The 24,613-nt window shown below is 31.8% G+C and overlaps 1 protein-coding gene and 1 long non-coding RNA gene across 3 annotated transcripts in view; both read left to right on the top strand.

The window, feature by feature from the left end:
* Positions 1 to 4,279, top strand: part of LOC124898161 — a 9,644-nt gene extending 5,365 nt beyond the window's left edge. Inside the window, exon 2 of the long non-coding RNA XR_007054981.1 lies at positions 3,332 to 4,279. This is a non-coding gene — a long non-coding RNA (uncharacterized LOC124898161). The remainder of the gene's footprint in view (positions 1 to 3,331) is intronic.
* The window catches only part of LOC107867849 (agamous-like MADS-box protein AGL12), a 79,387-nt gene that overhangs the window by 46,832 nt on the left and 7,942 nt on the right, over positions 1 to 24,613 (top strand). For both annotated transcript variants that reach the window (XM_016714302.2, XM_016714303.2), the window contains exons 4-5: positions 5,832 to 5,931; positions 6,036 to 6,077. In XM_016714302.2, the coding sequence (XP_016569788.1) occupies positions 5,832 to 5,931; positions 6,036 to 6,077 (142 nt within the window). The remainder of the gene's footprint in view (positions 1 to 5,831; positions 5,932 to 6,035; positions 6,078 to 24,613) is intronic.

Raw genomic sequence — 24,613 nt, 5'->3', positions numbered from 1 at the left:
TTGTATGGGTTTTTCATTCCTAACCTATTTAGCTAATACTTATGTTAGAATTTACCTAGGGATTTTGTGAGAATAATTTCAAGTTGCTCTATTGTGGATACATGATTAGTCTTGATCATCTTTTGGTTAATTCTTTCTCTCATAAAATGATAGTCTATGTCAATATGTTTTGTCCTCTCATGAAATATAGGATTGGCTATAATTTATATTGTTGCCTTGTTATCACACATTAGGTCTACAGGTTGTTTGATCTAAACTCCCAATTCTTGAAACAAACCAAGTAACGAGGTAACCTCTACACTGCATGTCGCCATACTCCTAAACTCTGCTTCTACAAAACTCCTAATATAGTCTCTTGCTTCTTTAACTTCTAAGATATTAGGCATTTCCAAATTTTATTATATATCCTTCAACTTACCTCCTAGTTTTTAGGAAAGCACCCTAACCAGAATCAGAAAAAGCTATTAGCTTATTTGTAGTCTCTGCAGGCATAAACAATCCTAGACCAGGAATACCCTTTATGTATCTCACAACCTTTAAAGAAATTTCCATATATGAGACCTTTGGACAGTGCATATATTGACTTAGCACCTATACCATAAATGACGAAACAGGTCTGGTCATGGTGAGATATAGTAACCTTCCTATTAATCTTTGATAAACCACTGGATCCATAAGAACTGCATCACAATATACTTTTCCAATTGGAAATGTGATTATCATATTCAAAAGAAGTTAACTTCTAATTTACTTTAAGTGGAGTGCCAGAAGGTCTTGCTCCACTTAATCTGGCCTTAAAGATGAGTTCAAGGGTATATTTTATTTAGCACAATATTGTTCCTTCCTTGGACCTGGACACCTCTATCCCTAAGAAAAACTTTAAGTTTCCAAGGTCCTTCTTTTTAAACTTGTGTTGTAGATCTTCTCTATCTTGATTTATCAAGGTGAGATTATTTCCAGTCACCAATAGATCCTGCACATAGACAAAAATGATCATTATGTCATATCCTAGTGTCTTAGTGAATAAAGAATAATCAAAGTGACTTTGATTGAACCCTATTTATGAAATAACATTAGTTAGCTTCTTATTTCACTGTCTAGGGGCTTGCTTCAAGCCATATAGAGAATTGTGTAATTTGCATACCTTTTTAGTCTTTCCTATCTACAAAAACCATCAAGAATATACATGTATACCTCCTCTAAGAGTCTCTATTGAGGAAAGCATTATGAATATCCATATGAAAATCAACCTCTGTCTAGAAGTAGAAAATGCAATGAGTGATCTGACAATCACCATCTTACTACAAGTGAAAATATGTATGAATAATCTAAACCATTCTTTTGACTATAGCCCTTGGATATTAGTATAGACTTATACCTTTCTACGTTAACAGAAGCTTTGTACTTCACCTTATATACCCATTTACAACCAATAGGTACTTTACCAGGAGATAGATCCATAATAGACCAAGTGTTGTTTTTTTCTAGAGCTAAAATCTCTAACTTCATAGCTTTAATCCAAAAAGTATCTTTGGAAGCCTCAAGGTAGGAAGAGGGCTCAGGAATAGATGAATACATAGAGAGAGCTTAATGATAATGATGATATAGCTGAGAGTAAGTAACATAAGAAGACAAGAGACATATGCATTGATGTGTTGAGGTAGGTTTAGTAGTAACAAAATCATGCAACCAGATGAGATGATTTTTAGTTCTAGTAGATTTTCTGAGCATAGGGGCAAGGGTAGAGTCTAAATAAGGTAAAGTATGATCAGGAGTCTGTAAGGTAAAGGGGGGAGAAGGGTTATGCCTTTACTCAGGAGAAAAGATAATTTTAGAAGTAGGTGAAGAGGGAAAAGAAAGAGAAGTTGACTTATGATCAGCATAAGACAGCTGTAGCTCAAAAAAGAGAGAAGACCTAGTAGAGTATGCTTGAAGAAAACAAAAAACTGATTACTTAAAAATTATATTTCTACTTGTGAAGAAGGACTTTGTGTGAAGATCATATAATTTATAACCTTTCCAAGAGGAAGAATACCCCACGAAAATACTAGGAATGGCCCTGGCTACAAACTTATTTGAACCAGAAGTACTGGAGGTATAACCAAGACATCTAAACTACTTCAAATAAGATAAAGATGGAGAATGCTGCTGCAATATTTCATAAGAAAATTAGTGATAAAGAATTTTAGAAGGTATTCTGTTAAGTAAGTATACAACAGTGTCTACATATTCACCCCAAAACTTGAGAGGTACACTTGCTTAGAACCTGAGGGATCTGGTAATTTCCAATCTAGTTTTATGTTTTCTCTCCACCACTCTATTCTACTAAGGAGTGTAGACACAAGAGGTCTAATATAATATATCAAGAGTAGACATAAGAGACTTAAATTCATGTCTGAAAAGTTCACATCCATTATTAGTTCTTATTACTTTTACATAAGTTGAGAACAAATTATGCATTTTAGTTAGGAAATCTCTTAGTACTACTATCACTTCAGATTTGAACTGAACAAGAAACAACCAAATAAATCTAGAGTAATCATTCACTATAGTAACAAAGTGCCTTTTGTTATTGTAGGTAGGTACTCTATAAATCCCCCATATATCACAATGGACTAGATGAAAATAAGCCTTCGACACAGAGATGCTAGGCTGATTAAAAGGTATCTTTGCGTGCTTAGTAAGAGGACATACAGTACACACAATCGTCATACTTCCAGTGACTTGGTGCAACATATTTATTAAACACATTAAATTGGAGCATGCCCCATTCTTATTTGCCTGAGAAAACTGGAGTCGATAGAAACCGTACATTATGAGCAAACCTATTTACACAGCTTTATTGAGTGGAGCCTTTTTGAGAATGTACAATCCTGGATCTTCTCTACCAATCCCTAGCACAATTCCAGTATAAAGATCTTGAAATTTGCAGAAGTCAGGAAATAGTCCCACTGAACACTACAATTCCTTAGTCATCTTAGTTACAAACAAAAGATTGTACTTAAAATCAGGTAGATACAGAAGATCAGAAATGGAAGAATTAGTTAGCACAATAGAGGTGCCTTTGTGAGAAACTAAAATCTCACTACTTGTTAGAAGGTACACCTTATTTTGTGAAGATAGAGACACTTCATGACAACTATGAAACAAATCAAGGTTAGATGCCATATGATTAGTAGCACTAGTATCAATAATCCAACTATCACTTGTAGTGGTTAGTTGGAGATATCATGATACTTGCATTTGCTATCAGTGGAGTAGAGTCCTCCTTTTCTTTTTCTTTATTGAGCATCATCACAATCTAATAGTATTGTTTTGGTGTAAAATGTAGAACATGAGGTGACATATAATATGATATGCTAGATTGAGAGAGCTTGTCAATTTGGAGTTTGAGTCCACAGAGTAGCCAAAATCATGACAAGCAAAAGGAGCAACATTCCCTACTTGATGGGCATATTGACCTGCTTCTTTCTTCTTAGATTTAGGTCAGTCTGAGGGATATCCAATCAGTTTAAAACACTACTCTCTTGTGTGACCATTATAACCACAGAACTCAGACATTACTGATGTTCCTTTCTGTAGTGCAGTTCTGTAGTTAGATGTAAATGATCTCCCCTTATAACCTAGAACTCAGACATTACTGATGTTCCTTTTTGTAGTGCAGTTCTATAGTTAGATGTAGATGATCTCTCCTTATAACCTTCTACATGCTTATTTGAATTACAACTACTTGAGCTATCGGTCCTAAATACACTTCTTTACCCTTGTTTCCTGGTTTGTAGTAAATGATACTGCTACATCTAAACTATCAGCTACTTGGCTAATGTAAGCAACACTAGCTATGGACCTCTGACTTCCATGGTCTACAATCATGGAGTACACCTTGTTAATGGAAGGAATAGGTGTTATTAACAAAATTTGACTTTGATGCATGGAATATGTCTTATTAAGACCCATAAGGAATTGTAAAACTCTATGATAATCAAAGTGTTATGCATAACTTCTAGATTCAAAACAATTACATCTTAAAAGAGCGCATAAGGGAATCAAATTCATCCCATAAGGTTCTAATACAAGAGAAACAGTTAGAAACAGACAAAGTACCTTGAGTAAGAGTGACAATTTCTCTATGTAGGAAAAACATTCTAGACCCATTTAGTTTATCAACCCTTTCCTTCAAATCTATCCACACACTGTGAGCATTGAAAGCATAGATTAGAGTACTCAACGCATCCTTCCTTACTGAATTCATAATTCACGATAAAACCACAATATTGACTCTCTCCCATTGGTCATGCAACGACTCATAAAAATAATTTTTAGGGTAACGACCATCAATGAAACCTACTTTATTCTTTCCTACAAGACTAAGAACCATGGATCTACTCCATAGAGAATAATTCTTAAAACTAGTGAGCTGAATTGAGATAAGAGAGCTACCTGGAGTATCGTTAGGTTGCAAATACAAATGGTGATTTTGATCAATTTCAATTGTACCAAAATGTGCATTTGCATTTGCAGGTGCCGTTGTTGTTGTTGCAGCTTCGGCCGTGCAAATTCGATTAATCGCCATTGATGGAGCTCTCAAGCTTAAGTTGACGAAACTACTATACTTCTCACTGGTTGTGCTATATCAACGATCTCGAGCATCGATCACAGCCTTCAATCAACCATTGCTAGCTCTGATATCACGTTAAAACTCTACACTAGATTAAATTAGGAAGAAACAGAGAAGAGGAAAAATCTAGAAGGAGTGGAAATTTCAGTAACTAAATTGTTTCGATTACATTGAGCTTCTATGAGCTTATATTTATAAACATTGTTTGCTTCTTGTGACTGCTGTATAATGACAGCTGTCACTTCTAACTAACTAATTAACTTCCATACTCACCTAATGTGCACACTAACTTTCTCTAATAGCCATCAACTTGATCACCGCACTCCTTTAGCTCAACAACCTTGAGAAAATCGATTGCATGCATCGATAGAAGATGAAAAAGGAAATTCCTACAAAGGTTATGAACTAAACCAAATCGCGAAGAGAACCAATCAATTGGATCATTGAGCTGGATCTGATATCATATTATACAGATACAACTATGGTGAGAACTCAATTGTGGCAAAGATGAAAAGAATCATGATTGTAAGATCGAGTGAAATGTAGAAAAAAGTAGAGAAAAAAATCTACAGAGAATTAGAAAATAAGAACTCATAGGCTCTCTCTTCATTTACAAAATATACCATCTCTTATGGTGCCTTAGCTTTACAGCTGACGCAAGCTAAGCTAAAAGTCGTAAATAGAATATAATAGCCCAACAGTAATATTAACAACAATGCTAATGCTAACCAAGTCTTATTGATTATGCTGTAAATAATGAGGACATAAATTGACTATAATCTAATTTGATAAGTAGTCTCAAGTTCATACCCTGAGAATGCAAAATAATCTTCAGGTGGGGAGCATTCTATCTTTACTGACACACCTAGCGTGAACATATCAAATGAATGAAAATAAATTTATTATTTTTTCAGAAAAATTCTACAAAAGGGGAACTTGTAGTTCATGTCCTTGTGAGAAGTAGAGCTGAGTTATTTAGGAAGGTGATCATAACTGTGTATGACTAGATCTTCTTTATTTTTTGAGACTTGAAGTTCCTCAACAATTGACTAAATAAAGACAATGACGCGTTTCTAGGGAGAATCAAACCTATGTTTGGAGTGTAATTTTAGTTACTTATGTGTCAGTTAACTAATTATTAGTTGTTCTCTTTCTCTTCTTCTTGTTCGTTGATAATGCTATAAAGCTTAATTAACTAGAAACGTCTCCTTAGCTATATGTATGGTGGAGGCGCTGGAACAATGACACTGGATGAATTGCATTCACTTGAAAAGTATCTTGAAATTTGGATGTATCATATTCGTTCAGCAAAGGTAATTACTTCATCAAAATAGTTTATCATTTATTAACAAAATTATTTGTCTACTTTTATTCATGTGAAATGAGAGTTGTTTGATTTTGTAAAACTATCTTGCAGATGGATATCATGTTCCAAGAGATCCAGCTGCTGAAGAATAAGGTTAGGGACTATTATCCACCTTTTATATTACAATTACAATGCATAATATGTTGAAGAAAGAAGTCCACTGGAGTATTATTTACTACGTTTGATGCCCTTTGAAGATTATTACTTAAGTATTTATATTTAATCAGGATGATTCCCTTTTCTCCTTTGATTCAAGAAAATAAGATCACAAATTAAAATGGTTTTATTTGACCAATCAAAGAATAAAATAAATATACAAAAATACACATTGTTCATTATTTTTTTTTGTATTTAGTTATATTTTAAGAGACTAAAAATAGTGAAAATTTTAAAGTTATCAGAACTTTTATCCTAAATCAATCAAAAATAACATATGATCCCCCTTTTATTAAGCTAGAGAATCCTAGAGTAAGTTGTAAACACAAAATCGTGAGAGTAAACAGTAGCAACGAACTCATTGACAGTTAAAAAGTAGAGTAAATTTCATATATGGTCACTAAGTTTATGTCTATTACACAAAAGTTACTTTCCTTTTATTCATTACACAAAAGTCATTTTACTTTGCTCCGACTATCACAAAAGTTATTGTGGCCGAATTTTACAATAATCCCACCGGAAAAATGATGTGACAACCTTAATTAGTTCTTGATTTAATTTAAGAGAATATAGTATATTATTCATATCTTGACCCATTTTATATGTGTCCAACCCAATTTTCCTTATGGATTAGATAACAGAAGTATACCTCTTATAGATTAGGCTACCTAGTAAAGACTATTTTCATGAAAAAAAAAATTGGTTGATATTTTTGTGAAATTAAAATTATCCTTATATATAAAGGAGGATACCAAAATTTGATAATCCTCACAATGATACTATGACAGTTTTAATTTTCTTAAAATCCTCTAAAATTGAGACATATGTTGGTAAACTATTTTTCTCCTCTAAAATTATGACATGTAGTTGATAGGATTATGGTAATTTTAATTTTTTAAAAATCCACTAAAATCATGACATGTGGTTGGTACATTAGTTTTCTCTCTCTAAAATTGTGACATGTGGTTGATAAAAGTATTTTTTTCATACATTACTTTTCTTGCCACTTGGACCTTTGCATTCAGTATATCATAATAATAAGATAAACTACACTATTTATTGAGTTTGTTTTTGTGCTTTTAATTGTTTAACTAATCGATTAATTTCTTACAAGTTTTTATTATAATATTCAGTTTCTGATAAATTACATATTGTTAAATTAATTCAATTGATAAATATAAAAATTAAATATTTAATAATTTATTTTATCTATTAAATTACTTATATTTTATGACTTTTATTAACACAACTGTCAATAACATTATTTGTACAAATTTTGATAATACTTATTCGATGACAAAATTAAAAAGATTTTATTTTAAAACTATCTTTAGTATATTGATTTATCTTTGAAGAATTAAAATAATCTTAAAAATAATAATATTATAGACGTATTTTTATTTTATGTGTTTTGAAGAGTTTATCTTGTTTATTACTCTTTTTTGATGCACCTTTTTTGGCATATGATGCAATATTATGAAATATTTCATAAAAATATCAACTAATTTTTTTTTAATGAAAATAGTCTTCATTAGATAGCCTAATCTATTAAGAAATTGATATTCTTTCGTTATATAATCCATAAGAAAATTTGGGTTGGACACATGTAAAAACGGTCAAGATATGGGTAATATACTATATTCTCTTAAATTAAAATTAAGAACTAATTAAAATTGTCAAATTATTTTTTTTGGTGGAATTATTGTAAAATCCGGTTATAGTGGCTTTTGTGATGGCCAGAGCAAAGTAAAATGATTTTTGTTTAATGAATGAAAGAAAAATGACTTTTGCGTAATAGACACAAAATTAAGTGACTGTGAATAAAATTTACTCTTAAAAGTATTTACGATTTCCTTGGCAATATTCTATTTAAATAATTTTTAAAATATGAAGAAGATATTAATTTTTTTTTAAAGTTATCTTGATTTATTAAATGGACGAACAAATTTCTAAGAAGTCTTTAAGGGATTATTTGGTTGGGAAAGAGTTACTTCAGAAAAATTAATTTCGGAATTAGTTATTTCGGGATTAGTTATCCCACCATGTATATGTGATAATTTATTCCATCACTATGATGTAAATGGTGAAATAAATAATTTCGGTACTAACTAATACCTCACACCAAACATGGGATAAAATAATCATTCATTTTATTCTTCAAATATTTATCCCTTATACCGCATACCAAATGACCCCTAACAGTTTTTTTGAACAAAGGATCAAATTTATCCCTCTGCATTGGAAAATTGACTAAATATATCCTTCGTCCTACTTTGAGGTCAAATTTATTCATCAACTTTAGAAATTTGTCTAAATATATAATTCGTCCTACTTTGGGGTCAAATTTACCCTCGATATCATACTTTGAGATCAAATTTATCCTCATTGTTAAAAAACTTTTCACATGTATATATTTTTAAATGAAAAACCCAAATCAATGTTAAGTGCTCTATTTTTTAAGAAATAAAACACATTCTAATCTAATCCTCGTAATCTGGCTCGAGCCATAAAAAAGACACAATTAAATATATCTCTCCCTCTGTTATGTTGGTCAAATTTTCTCAACAAGATTAAGTCACTGAATATTTATCAGTGCATACTTTATGAAAAATGGATCTACATCAGTACAATCACAATCAAATTACCCCTCCCTCAGTTCATGAATCTGTATCACTGCCGAACTCATGATAAATTACACTTGATGGTCAAATGCAACAGATTAAGCCCACCAAATATTTCTCTAAATGATTAAGTTAAAGGTATCCCTTTGTGTCAATCACGATGTCTCTTCATTCTTATGTCTTTCTATAGAATTTAAATCTACACAAATTTTTCATCATGTTATTTGCTTAGAAAACTTGTCTACTGATTCTAGAATCTAAATGCACATAGATTTAAATACCAAATTTTAAAATTTGAACATAACGGAACAGGCAAATTTTGTAATAGACATTTTTTCTAGTTCCATGCTTTTGTGTTATATCATTCCATTTTACTTTTTGTTCATTTGTAAACAACTGCCAGCGCTTTATGTTGAAAGAGAAGTATATTTGTTCGTTGAAAAATTCGACCAACAAAATTGAGGAAGGAGCATATTTATTTGTGTTTTTTTTTTGTGGGTCGGATTAAGCAGATTAAATTAGAGTGCTTTTTTTAAAACAAAAATAAAATAAATGGATCATTTAATGTTGATTTGAATTTCTTTGTTAAAGAAATGTTACATGTGAAAAGTTTCTAAATGACGAGGGTAAATATGACTTTAACATTGAGGGTAAATTTGATTCCAAAGTATGACGAAGAATATATTTAACCAATTTTTCAAAATAGAGAGATAAATTTGACCCCAAAATAAGATCATGAAGGTGAATTTGACTCCAAAGTATGACAAATGATATATATAGCGAAATTTTCAAAAAATAAAAGGATAAAATTAACCCTTTTCCTCATTTTTAAATATATTTCTTTAAGCATTGCTTTTTAAAAAAGATAAGAGGTCTTCAAGTCAAATAATCATCTTATAATTAATATATGAGGGTGTGTCAAATCCGTAAAAAAAAATTATATAACTTCAAAAAGAAAAACAAATTTGAAAATGTTTCATTCCAATTAGTGTAAAACACGATATGCTTGATAACATGAGTTATTATTATACTTGTTTAATTATAACAGGTGGAGTTTGATTTTTGACCCTAATAAGAAAAGTCTTTAAAGACTAGTCTTTTTTTTTTAGTGTAGTACAAGTACAATTTTGTCCTCTACACCTCAAATATTTTAAAACTTTTCATACTCATTTGTCTTTCAAATTCTATTTTTATTATTTTCACTTTTTTTTATTTTTTCCGTTAATTTTATTTTCATGTTTTAATTCGTCTCAAAATTTAGTTTTTTCTCCTTTTTTTTTCGAACATTATCTATTTCTTCATTTTTTCTTTTTCTTTTTAAATTTATTTGTCTCAACCTTTATTTTTCTTTTATTTTTGGTTTTTATCATTTCTCTCTTCCCCTCCCCCTAATTTTATCAAACTTTTTTTTTAGTTTTTCCTCTCATTTTTATTTTTCTCAATTTTTTAAATTCTTCTCTTTTTTCTTAATATTTATTTTTTTCTTGCTTTTTTTTTTCTCAATCTCTTTTTTTTATTTCTCTATTTTGTTTGATCACTTTTTTTATTTTTTCAACTTCTATTATATTTTGCTAATAAATAAAATATTTGATAATCTGCAAATGGATCTTTTTTTTTTTTTTACATCAAAGCAAATTTAAGGGCATGAAAATATAATGTGGTAGAGTCAACTCTTACTCGTGGGACATAATTTATTGTTTGAAAGTCCTTGACCTATGTCTTGCCTTTAAGGCAATAGTTGTAGAACATCTCATAAATGAAAACATAACGTGGTAGAGTCAACTCTTGCCTGTGAGACATAATTTGTAGTTTGAAAGTCCTTGAGCTAAGTCTTAACAAGAAGGCAATAGTTGTAGAATATTTCATAAATGAAAACATAACATGGTAGAGTCAACTCTTACCCGTGGGACATAATTTGTAGTTTGAAAGTCATTGAGCTAAGTCTTGCCTGTAAGAAAATAGTTGTAAAACATCTCATAAATGAAAATATAACTTGGTAGAGTCAACTCTTGCCCGTAGAGCATAATTTGTTGTTTGAAAGTCCCTGAGCTAATTCTTCCCTCTAAGGTAAGAGTTATAAAACATCCCATAAATCAAAATATAATGCTCTAGTGTCAAATCTTGTCCATGAAACATAACTTGTTGTTTGAAAGTCATAAGTCTTGCCTCTACAATGTGGTAGTGTCAACTCTTACTCATGAAATATACCTTGTTGTTTGAAAGTTATAAGTCTTGCCTTTATAATGTGATAGTGTCAACTCTTGCTCATGAGATGTAACTTGAATGGAAGAAATTGAAGAAAAGAACAAAAATAATAAAAATTGCGGAAAAAGAAGAAAAATATTAAAAAAATAAAAATCAAAGAAAATGTAGAAGTTGAGAGAGAATGAAAAAAATGAAGATTGATAAAAATAAAAAATATTAAATAAAAATAACGGTCGAAAAAAATTTAAAACGAAAAAAAGAAAAGAAAAATAAAATCAAAGATTTTTTTTAAAATTTTTTTATAAAAGTTGACATTGAGAGGTGTAAAGAAAAAAAAGTAAGGTTTGAAAAAAACTAAAAAGAACAAAAAAAAAGGAGGAAAGAAAAAATAAAAAATAAAAAATCAAAGAAAAAAAGAAATTGAGAGGAAAAAAAATTAAGTGTTGAGAAAAATAAAAATAATAAAAAATATAAGTAAAATTAAAAAGAGAAAAAAATAAAAGTTGAAAAATATAAATATAGAGTTGTTATCCATTATGAGGATCATTTATGTAGTTTACTCCATTGGTTAGGGGCAATTTCGTCTAAAAAATATTAGTTAATAGGTAAAAGCTATTTTAAGGAAGCTTTTTTATTTGGAACTAAAATTTGAAAGACACACCAATTTGGGTCTATTCCTGAGATTTACCCCATTTTCAAGAGTGTTGGGAAGTTTCTAAACATATTATGGTTTGCTTTATTCGTTCTTAAATAAGTTTATGTTTTAGCGTTTTTTATTTTGTTCTAAATAAATAATATTTTATATAATTAAAAAGATATTAATGATGTTTTTTTTTTCAACTTTATATAATTAAAAAGATATTAATGATATTTTTAAATTTTATCCTTCTATAAATAAAGAAAGTTGCATAACTAAGAGACTATTGTTATGAAATATAAAGCAAGAACAAGAATGAATAGAGAGAGAAACGAGGAGATATCGTTATTTCTCTTGAAGAATGAGGGATAATTTATAATAACGAGAACCCCTCTATTTATAGGAGAAATTCCTCATAATTTCTCTCGAAAATATAGGCATTTTATCTCTTGATAGATACTCACTAAATCTTGATAGATACTCAATATATCTTGATAGATATTCATTATATCTTGATAGACATTTACTATAATATAAATACATTTATAACACTCTCCATTAAATGTCTAATTGATAGATAATGTGTCTCGTTAAAGCTTTGGTCGAAAAAACCGTGTGAAAAAAATTTAGTGAAGGAAAAAGAGTACACATCTCTAATAATTCACATTTCGACTGTTACATTGAAAACCTTATAAGAAAAATTCAGTAGAACAAAACCCTAAAAGAGAAAAAGAGTATAATGTTTATAAGCTCTCCTTGACGAGAACATCAAGTCATAATCTTGAATCTTCAGATTTTCCCTGATGAGAACATCATTTGATAGTCTTGAACCTTCGTATTTCAATCTTGTGCACCTTCTTCTCGAAGTTATAGTTGGCAAAGATTTAGTGAATAATCATTCATATTATCACTAGAATTAATATGCTGCATGTTGATATCACCATTCTTTTGAAGCTTATATGTGTTAAAAGCTTTTGACGAACTGTGCTTTATTCTATCTCTTTTTTTATGAATCTCTCCTTTAGTTGGGTGATACATGATTCTTGACTTGCTTAATGAATATCTATTATTTTAACATGATTAGGATATCATGTAAAATGACATGTTTGATAGTAACTATTTAGAGTAGTAGATAATATATATGTATCGAACTCTTACATCAATCATATGTATATCATGTATTTTCAAAAATATAACAATATTTATTATGATAAACACATTCATACAGGGGCTTTTATTACTATATACAAGTGATCGTACTTCACTATCCCCATATAGGAGTAAAACTATATCATGCTCATAGCCATAGCAAGATATATAAATGCATCAATTGCAAAAGATATGATAATTTATGACCAATCCAATTCTGCATGTGTCTCGTTTCAACTTCTTTCAACAAATAATCTATACTTTTGAAAACTCTTTAAGAGTTTCAATAATATTCAAATCATAAATTTATCCATTATATGGATTATAAACAAGTTTTTCAAAAACTTTTATATGCTTTAAGCATTTTTTATTCTTCAAGAATTTTCATATTAATTTTATCAAGTGATAATATTCAACATTAAATATATGACATCTTCTAGTGTCTGGACCACAAATAAAATAAGCTGCTTTGTGCGTACCAAAATATATCTTTAATGTCACTTGATAAATATTTTTATGTCAGTAAATAAATGTAGAATTTAGATCTTCGTAATCTTTCAATATTACGCCAGTATTTTATCAAAGATATCATTGATGATATATCATTTCGTGTCGGTTCACAATGTGACATAACATTTTGAGATCTTATCACTTTATTTTTACGTACCTAAACCTCTCACAAGGTTTCATGAAGTGTTATGTCATAGGCTCTTCAAGAACACATTGCCTCCTTATTATGATCATTTACTTTTTTTTTCTTTTTCAAGAATTATTGCTTTTAGAACCAACTGATCTACCATGCTTTATATATTTAGTAAAATTTGTCCTTCAGGAACACCCAATTGGAGCATTTACATCTAAATGTGATTTCAATTTTTGGGTCAGCAAATTCTCCTACCATTTGAATTTGAATTATCTTTTGAATGAGGATCATATTGATGATAATTCACAACATATTTCTTAGCTACTTATTATCTCCATCTTATGTTTGAAAAGGAAACATACATTCAATACTTTGAGGATCCACCTTTGTGCATCATGTTATATCCATTAATCATACATCGCACATAAAAAATACTCGATGAAATATTTGATTTCAAAACTTAAACCAATTAAGAGGGAGGAATCAATCATAATTTTTGGTCTAATGCAAACAAGTTCTATTGTATCTAATATATCATACTTCAAACCAACACATGAAGCTTTGTTCTCATAAATAATGGTTTAATTATTTATCGAAGACATTTAATATCAAACCAACATTATTAAGATAAATTGTCTTGATTATATAATCTGGAAAATGTGCTCATAACTCAATTTATATTGAGCACGGAACTTTACAAATGTCAAATTGCATGTTGACAATATATGTATATGTGAACATCTTATTAATGAATCAATTCAATATATCACCTGACAAGTGAATGGGCCCATATTCACCTTTTATACTTTTCAGATTTTAGGAAATCCAATCCCAACATTAGTTGGTCCAACCATCTAATAATGAGAACAAAAAACATTAAAATTTCATGAGGAATTTTCTAGTTCTTCAATATATCTTTAATACTTATGCACATCTTGGGGATGTCACAATCATCCATGCCAATTTATCATTTATACTAGTAAACTTCAAGTTTACCATGACATTTGCCTTTTACTTCAGTAAACTTCTTGTTTACTATGATAAAAATTTTGTATCAATAAATAATAAACTCTTAGTTTATTATGGCACGTGATCTCATCATGCTTGGATAACTTTTCACATTTGTGTTTCTTATCATAGTAACTTGGAGAAATTCAATCTTTCAATTATTATACCTTTCTGGAGGTGGATTATTCTATCTTCACAACTAGGAATATATACAGTCACATTCACCCAAGGTTATAGATCTGTATTTATAACAATCGAAATTCTCATCCCTCAATAATTAAATATACTCGTGCCTTAAGCATATCAAATTATGATAGTTTCTAGTCTCTTTTAAGATATTGCAACTTTAGGTGAAAATATAGACATGCATATGGTTGTAGAAAATTTTTCTCTAACATATCTTATAATCATAATAAGCATATGCAATTGCCTTTGGTTATTATTATTGTGTTTCTTTATGCTCATATTCATACATATGATCACTTGTCATCTTTCAGACATATTTTGCACAACTACCATATTCACTTCATGGAATGGAGCATATTCAATGGAACATGTTTCTTGAATTTTCACTAAAGGACATTATTTTTCCTTAGTCAATATTATATCTTCAATATGGTGCATTGAGATTTAAACCCAACGTCTAATCTGTATAAAGTTGTCTTAGACTTAAACCTATGATACTTAAATTCAACATCTTATCATCATGGTGTATTAACACTTTAACCCTATATCTTACCCTTTTGATACAGTGAGACATGATCATAGCATAAAAGTGAATAAAAAATTATACGTATGTCTTTCAATCTTTAAAAGTGCTCTACTGTATATAAACAAAGTGATTAATATATAAAACAAATCATACCTTTGATGTAACAAACAACCTTATATTGGTATAGCAATTTGAAGAAAAATGTGGCAAAGATAAAAGCTAAAATTTATTGTTGTTGAATCTACACGTAATAGGTGATGATAAAATGTTAAACCAACAATATACAAAGATCAGTAATTATTTATCTGTGATGACTATTTCTATAAGGACCCTAAATTACCTCCTGGGACGTCACACGGTGCTTAAGTCTACCAGTAGCCCCAAGCTAACCCTTTGAGCCTATTACTACATATAATAACTCAATTCAAGATGAAATAAATAAAATACTTACACTGTCATATCAAATGATAGGAAATACGAAGAAAATACTCTGTCCAAACGATCACAAAATAGGAAATCTCAACATACTAACAATCTGATAACTAGTCTGACAAAGCCTCTACTACTTCATGAACTAGAGAGCCATTGAGACAGGTCCCCAACTGACTCAAACTGAACTGAAAACAATAATATATCTACTAAAACTCTGAAATGTATGAAAATAGGTCCTCGAACAATGAGGACTCACCACTGTGGAGATATAGATAAAGGTACTCGAAAATCACTGATGAGGCTGGGACTGAGCACCTGAACCTACATTATAAGACAATGTAGCACATAGACGTATATGTGGATCAGCACTTGGGAATGTACTGAGTATATGGGGGTGTATGCATTTACAGAAAACAATATCCATACTCTTTAAAAAAATTATGCATGCAATTAGGAATGACTCACATAGCTTGAATAAGTTTGAAATGTAAAGCTCATAAATCATGTATAATGAAGCATGCAACACAAATCTCGTGAGTCATTATACTTTAGCTTTAAAATCTAAACTCTTCTCTTATTCTCATTACTTGAAGACTAAAGAAAGCTTTAAACAATACTTTCAAACTCATGCATATATCTCATGGAGAGTAAAACTTCTTTAATGCTCAAGAACTTAGAACTCTTTTAAACTCAAGACACTTGGAACTCAGAATTCTATAACTCTTACTAGTAGAGAAAACTACTTTCTTCTTGGAAAAATTTTACTTCAAGAAACTATTTTGAAAAGCTTACTATTAGGGAAAATCACTTATCTCAAAGCTTTAGGAAAAATATTCTATCTCAAGGGAAAATACTTTAGGAAGGTTCTCTTAACCGACATAAACCATGCGAGCTACATGGAATCCAACGCCTTGTCCTCCTAAGGAAGCAACCTCACATTGGGGAGAGGCGTCATACTCTTTCCAGGGAGTATAACCTCAACTCAGTGATCACTTATCTCAGCCTCGGGTCCATAAATCTCAATCCTATGGTGGCACGTAATTTTGGGGTATGAAACCGTAGTAACTTACCCAACTCGGTGCTAAATACTACTCTCTTTAGTTAGCTACGATCATCTCATGGAAATCCACTGTAAAAATAATCGTGGTTCATAAAGAACCCAACTATAAAATCTGTAATCTCATGTAATAAAGTGGATTTCAAAGCTACTATGACCATTAAGGTCAAGATTTTCTCAATAATCTCAAAGTACTCAAATCATGGGTGCTTATAGCACAAAAGTTCATGAAATTACAAATCTCAAGTAGGGCTTAATGACCCATAATCAAATCTCAAGTTAAGACTCATCAAAATGCATACTAGATATCATATGGACTCATAAATCATATAGAAATCTGGAATTTACAGAAATTTATCTCAAAATATCAACTTACTCATATGCTTCAATTTCTAGAGCATTGCAACCATTAAATTCTAAAGGAATAACAATATAGGGTATAAACCCAGCTTCAATTACTTAAGAAAACATGTAAAATCATGCTATTTGACTTTCAATTCATGGGAAACATCAAAAGTTTGCAACCAATAACAATGGGTGAAAAACCCTAATTCAATTTCATGTAAAATCTCATAAATTACAGAAAAAATTATAGTTTAAAATAAGTCTTTGGGCACAAGGGTGAACGGATTACCCTTGTTCAAAACCCCACATACCTTAGATTATGTAAATGGATGTACCCATATACGGTTCTTGAAGCCTTGGACTTAGGAAACTCAAATCTCAACTCAATTTGAAGAATCTATGGTGAGTTCTTGAATTTCTTGGAGAAGGGTTTTGGATTTGCTCTTGAGAGAGAAACCCTAGCTTTTGAATGTTTTGGGAGATAATGAGGCTATCTGCCTTGTTTTGAATATATCAGGGTATTAAAAGGGGAAAGACCCAAAAGATCCTTTTAAAAATGACTTAAAAATACTGAACGGGATTTGCGACGGTCGGAGTGATGGTTCGTCGCTAGCTTAACGGTCCGTCGTCTTGGCCATTGCACTTGGGCCAGAAGAGGGAGTCACTGCCTTGGTTGCGATGGTCCGGGCGATGGTCCATTGCAAATTCGACGATCCATCAACCTGTCCATCGAACCTGGGTGGTTCCGACAACTCTCAGTAAAATAGCCATAACTTCTCACCCCGATATCGGATTTGGACAAAATTGGTATCGTTTGAAAGCTAATTCATTCTCTACATGACAAAAAGTCAATATTAGGGAAATTCTACACAGTTTAAAATATTTTTCACTTGGGAATTTAGTCCTTACTCTTCTTAAAGATGAAACTCGACTTAAAAAAAAATCCGGGGTATTACAATTTCAATCAATTTTCTCAATAAAATATTATTAGACTCACTAACTTTAATACTTCAGCAATCATATTAGGCCTGTAGTCTTGTTAGATTACCTATTAGAATTCAGTTATAACTAATCGATATATTGAACTCTGAATACATATAATAATACAAATTACATATTTATAGATTAGTTAAATACAAAAAGATTCTTATCATATATGAATGAGGATAATAGAGGTTACCTCGTAAAAGGGTATAGAAGGCCAAACCATTTCATCTAGCCACCACCGATGTTAATGTTTCTTGTAGCACCTATAAAAACATCAAAATAGAGCAACTTAATTTATTTTCACATTAGAGACTCGTGTTGATAACGTGTTATGAAATATAAAGTAATAACAAGAATAAATAATGAGAGAAAAGAGAAGATATTGTTGCACCGAAGCAGACACGCAAGTGTATGTGGTCCACCCAAGTAATATAGTGGCCTTATTAAAAGCCAAGAATCAATCCCATAGGGACTAGTGATAAGAAACTATTCAATTCTAGTTCAACGATTAAGATTAAATTTGTGCTACATAACCACAATAGTTTGGAAATTATGACTTATGTAAACTAAACAATGCGGCAAAGTACAGATTTGATCAATCAATGGGGAAAAACCCAAAGTTAAGGCTCTGTGAACAATCATACTATGTTATAGAACTTCATTGGCTAGATTAATTATCTTGTTGATTCACGGGGTTGATATTATGAATATGGTCTTTCAAACCTCTAATCACCTATCTAACTTAGCCCCACAATCACATCGTTGAACGGGGATGTGAGAACTAAATTAAATGTATTCATATTTTATTTTTTAATTGAATCAAATAGGTCACTTAAGTATATACCTATCCTAAGTTTAAATCATAACTTCATTTAAGTGAGTGTACGATCCTATCCTATCTATCCCATGTTCTATCCTCTTGTTCCTCCTCCCGGGTTCACAATATGATTAAGCATGTATTCTAAGGGTTATGAAACATTAAAATAGTAATAACAAGGATAAATAAATAACTAATATTTATAAAAATTCTAAATCAAGTCAATTCATAATAATAATACTCATGTTCTTGGCCTTAACCTCAAAGAAGGGTATTTAGTCGATCATGGACATAACCATAATCACAGTGAATGAATACATGTTAAAATCCAAAACAAACAAAACTAATGAAATAAAAACCATAAATTGAAGTGTTCTCCAGCATCCCTTCAACTTCCATGGTTGTCCAAGGTGTATAACATAATGTTTAAGGGTCCTATTTATACTTGGACACAAGTTGTTGATTTTAACATAGGGGCGTGCCATGCCCTTATCACATGGCCTAGGGTACGTGGCACGCCATTATCATAGTGAACTACTAGAATTTGATTCCTATGATGTATAAAATGGATTTAGATGCGCTATTCGTGCTTCCTAGGTAGCGTGGCACGCTAATCATCCCAAAACATCCAGATTTTGTCTATGCTAGTCCCATGTGTTTGTCCTTCATGTCCAAGCTTTTGGTGTTGTTCTTTCTTGATTTACAACTTTTATAACGTCTATATAATCTCTTGATAAATTAATCAAACACCCTATAGCATCAAACACCATAAATTAGAGATCCAAACACGAGGATAAACTAGTAAAGGACATAGCTCAAGCTATGAGTACTAGTTTTGTCATTTGAACTTTACCTTCATGTTTTGACTCCAAACTCACTATGAACACACCTTAAACATTAATTTACATAAAATAACATTTAGATGATTTTTTATAAAAGAATTAACTCATTAATAACAAGAGAAATCCTCAAAATAAGACTAATTAAACCCGGATAGCAATACTGAGGTGTGTAAATCCACCTCAGATCACTACCCTAGACTTAAAAGCCTTATTCATTCTCGATCAACTCTTTACTCTAAGAATCATAATTAGAAAAAGGCTCCGCACTTGTACAATAAGCTAGACATTCAAGCTAGTACTCCAATGACTACAAAAAATGCATGTTTTACACTAAGCACATTATACACTTGAACACTTATGAACACTGCTTCCAAATATCCTAGCCTCAAGAATTGACTCACCAAGTTAGAAAACTCATGCATATTACTCAATCAAAAAGATCATACAAGTCACCCAAAATTCATCAAACATGTGTCCTCACTATAAGATAGTTACCCATAATCACTCATACAGATGCACTTTATCACAAGAATGGGTATAAGAATCAAATTATGCTCACTCTCACAAAGAATTCACAAGTTACACATGATGGACAATAAACTTTCCCTTAGTGTAGTACTCCACTAATATCAGAATGTTAAGACTTAGGATCAAATATGTCTTTAAGGATTGTAATGTAGGCTAAGGGACAGGTAGGAACTATTCTGGCCAGTAATAGTGACTATCCTCCCTAAGAGATTTGATAAATCACTCCTATATTAAGATCAATCTCTAAACAACCAATTTCACCACCTCTATCATACCCATTATCTTTTGTTTTTCCCCATTTCATTAAAATCATTCATATATAATGTGGAGGGAGGGTTATTCATCAACTTAAGATCAAATTTTAGCACAAACTAAAAATGTTTTCACTACACAACTCTCAACCTCAACACGTATCAATTTTAAAAAACCAATAGCTACTATTTGGGGCCTCATTTTTATCTCTTCTATTCTTATTTTCACACTCCTTCACTTCATTAATTTTTAACTAAAGCACTTAGGAGATTTGGATCAAATTAATGTAAGACCAAAGAAAGGAAACGTGCTACATATGAAGCAACCAAAGAATATAGGCTAAAGACTCAATGGGGCTAACTAATATTATGCACAAGGATATGTAAATAAAGTATGAAACAAGGCTATCAAATAATTGACTATATCATTTCCTAAATCCACGCTCTTTATTTTACTTTGCCCACGTACTAGGCAAGTTCTAGACATCAAATTCAACAAGGAATACACAAAACCCCACTTCACACATGGTATATGCTCAGATCAAGTAGGATTATCATAGACTCTCAACCAAGCAGTCACAAGAATTCAACATTAAGCCAACATATTTCAAGAGTTATAAATATAAGCCTAAGAGTCTCAAAAGTAGTAATTCACACAAACAACAATCTTTTACATATAAAACCCACTTGCATCATGCAATCATACATAGCACCAATAAGAACATCTCACTTATCTAATGCAAAATTTAAAATTACTCCTAAAGATACAAAGGATACTGGGTTCAAAGGGTGCCCTCGTGGAAAAGATCAAAAAGAATAACCACGGGGTGGGTGAAGTATGGCCCAAATGAACCAAAACTAAAAAGAAAAATATTTTTATAATGTTTCAAAATTTCCAAGTTTAACCTAAAACAACTAAGAAAACAACTAAACTTAATACCCGACATCATCGCTTCACCCAAAACCATGGGAATTTTCCTATCCCACACTTAAAACTTACTTTGTACCCAAAGTAAACTAAAAAGTAGAGATAAAAATACTCTATGTGGCCTCTAGGACTAGCTAGTAGCCTCTTTAACATCAAGAGGGTTTAGGGATCCCATACTTAGTATTTGCCATGCTTCTTAGCTCAAGTCTCCGGTACTCAGACTTTCCATCAACCTGTGACTCAACAAAAACAAACACTAAAGTGAAGTAAAAACTTGAAATGTGAAAATAAAATCTACCTTAACTTAGGTTGCCTCCCATGCAGTCCCTGATTTAGTGTCACGACATGACCAAACATCACTATTAAACCAAATTCCTTCATCATTTTCATCATACATGGAGGACATCTTCTCACTCTCATTTGACCTCTTGAGTATGAACTCAAGGTCAACATCTTTCTCAATACTATTTTTTTAGTATCATCAATCCTCATCACTTTGGGCTTAGATGGTGATTTGGGAAACTTAATGAGATTGTTCGACGAGGTCTTTGGTGGTTTGGAATTCACCCCAGACTCATCCATTTCTATCACTGTAATCATACATAAATTTTTGTAGTGGAAAGGTGGATTGAGTGGCTTATAAACTTTGAAGGCCACCTCATCGTCCTCTAATCTCATTGTCAAAGTGCCCTTTCTCATGTCTATTAATTCTCCTCCTATTGTTAAGAATGGACATCCTTGAATTATCATCACCTTGTCATCTGCCTCAAAATCTGAAATAATAAAATCAACAGGAATTAAAAAGTTACCAACCTTACAAGCATGTCTTTAATTATTCCTTTAGGCTTCACTATGGTTCTGTCTGCCATCTGGAGTATCACAGAGCATGGTCTCGGCTTACTCAACCCAAGAGTATTAAACATTAATAGAGGTATCACATTTGTACTCATCCCCAAATTACTCAAGGCATGGACCACGTTGCCATTACCAATCTTATGGGAAAGATGAAGCTCCTTAGGTCTTTTAGCTTTTTGGGAATCTTTTTCATTACAATAGAGATGCACTCCTCTGTAAGTGCCACTGTCTTGATATCCTGTAGCTTCTCCTTATTAGTTACCACATCCTTCAAATACTTGGCATACTTGGGCATTCACTACAAAACATCTAAAAAAGGCAAATTAATGTAAAGTTCTCTGAATGCGTCAAAGAACTTCTTTAAACAAGTATTCTCTTTGGCCTTTATAAATCATTGAGGAAATGGTGGTGGTGGTGTTTCAACAAACTGCTCAGTAGCCTTAGTTTTTGGGTACTCAGACTGCCTCAACTTATTAACATCCTTACACTTAACCTATTGAAAAATCAACTCTACCTATACTTTCAGATCTTTCTTCAGAAGCCTGTCCCTAAGCTCTTTTCCACATCTCAAGGTGATTGCCATAACTTACTTTGGAGGCTCTGTATCACTTGGCAATCTAACTTGTGGCCTGGTATTCTATGTTTGAGCTAATTTCCCTAACTGTTGCTCTAAATTATGTTGAGCCATTTGCTGATTTTTTATTTCAACAACCATTTCTTCTTGCTTGGCCAGAATCTTCTTTAAAGTCTCCTTAATGTTACTGGCTGGTGTATTGTGCTGTTGCTGGAACTACTAGTTTTGATTATTTCCCCATCCATAATTGGGCAGAGTCTGCCACTTTTGGTTGTAGGCATTCGTATAAGTTAGCTTATACTTGCCCACAAAATTTATGGATTCAGGATTGGCTCCACACAAGTTTGCATAGTGGCCATTATTGTCACAAATCTCACACTAACCTAGGGTTTGCTACACTGCATTCACCTGAGCAGAAGATTGATTCACACCTAACCTACTAAATTATTTCATCATATGATTTTGGAGAGCAAACAGTTGGGCGGCTAAGGCTGTGGTACTATCAACTTCTTTCATCCCTACAATCTTGCTTACTGAGCTTCTGGACATGTCACCACACTAGTCCATATTTTCTTAAGCAATACGGTTCAACAAGGTCTACAACTCATGATAAGTCTTTTTTCTAGAGCCTGACCAACTTCAGCTGAATCTAACAAAATTTTCGTATTATGGTCAAGAGCTTCTACAAAGGTGTGAGATAATACCTCATTAGACTACTGATGATATAAGAAGTCTCAAAGAAAAGACTTGAATATCTCCCAAGAATGGTAAAATTTCTCATTCGGCTTCTACTTGAAGCTCAAAATCTCACAACATAATCTAGCAGTCTTTCCAGATGGAAGTAATGAATGAGGAACTTTAGGGCTAAATCATCCCATATTGTGATTGGACTTGTCAGCTCTGCGTTCAACCACTTCTTTACATCCCCCAAAAGTGAGAAAGGGAAGAATGTTAGTCTCATGTAGTCAGTGGATACTCCGATTGGGATGAATGCGTCATTGATTTCCAAGAAATTTTACAAGTGAACTTGCAGATCTTCATGTGAAAGCCGGGTGAACTAACTACTGCTGTGCAAAATTTTTACCATGCTTTCTTTAGTTCAAATCTACCTTCAACAACCATCTGCGAATAACGTAGGTCATATTAGTCGCTAGTGGGATTGCCACTTTGCGAACTGTCCTACGGATTGGTGGATCCTCAACTATGGGTGCAGGAATATCTTTCTCTTTGTAAATTTTTGGGATTCTGTAGAGAAGTGCTGCTTCACTTCTTCTTTAGTGTAAGCATTGCTCAGGCTCGGGGTTTGGTTAAAAAAACTCCCTATCCCTTGCTAGCTTACTAGCCAGTTAACCTATTTCATGCAAATTTAGAAGCCAAGATCAAGTGAAAATCACCAAAGAAATCAAAAAGTGAAATTAAAACTAAAAGCAATTGCCAAGTTACAAGCCCCCCCCCCCCCCAACGGCGCCAAAAACTTGTTATGTCTAAGCACACAGGTAAGTGTACGTGCTCCACCCAAGTAATATAGTGGCCTAATTAAAAGCCAAGTATCAATCCCACAAGGACTAGTGATAAGCAACTATTTAATTCTAGTTCAACAATTATACATGAGTAATCTACGAAGATGAAAACAAACACACAAACACAAGAATCAATGAAATTGAAGAACAAAAAGAAAAAATATAGTAGGATAAATGATAGAAAGATAAACACAAAATTGATAACGAAAGGGCAATCAAAAGGTGTTTCAAATCCTAAAACCTTACTTAATGACTATCAATAAGCACCTTACTCTTACGTGACCGCAAAGGGGATTAGATCGCCCTTAAAATCAACATTTCTAAGCAAGGTTCAACATCGGGTTTTCCAAGCCCTCATCACT

Source organism: Capsicum annuum, chromosome 4, assembly GCF_002878395.1.
Source record: "Capsicum annuum cultivar UCD-10X-F1 chromosome 4, UCD10Xv1.1, whole genome shotgun sequence".
In the NCBI taxonomy this organism is placed as follows: Eukaryota; Viridiplantae; Streptophyta; class Magnoliopsida; order Solanales; family Solanaceae; genus Capsicum; species Capsicum annuum.
This window is presented reverse-complemented; position numbering and strand designations above follow the sequence as displayed.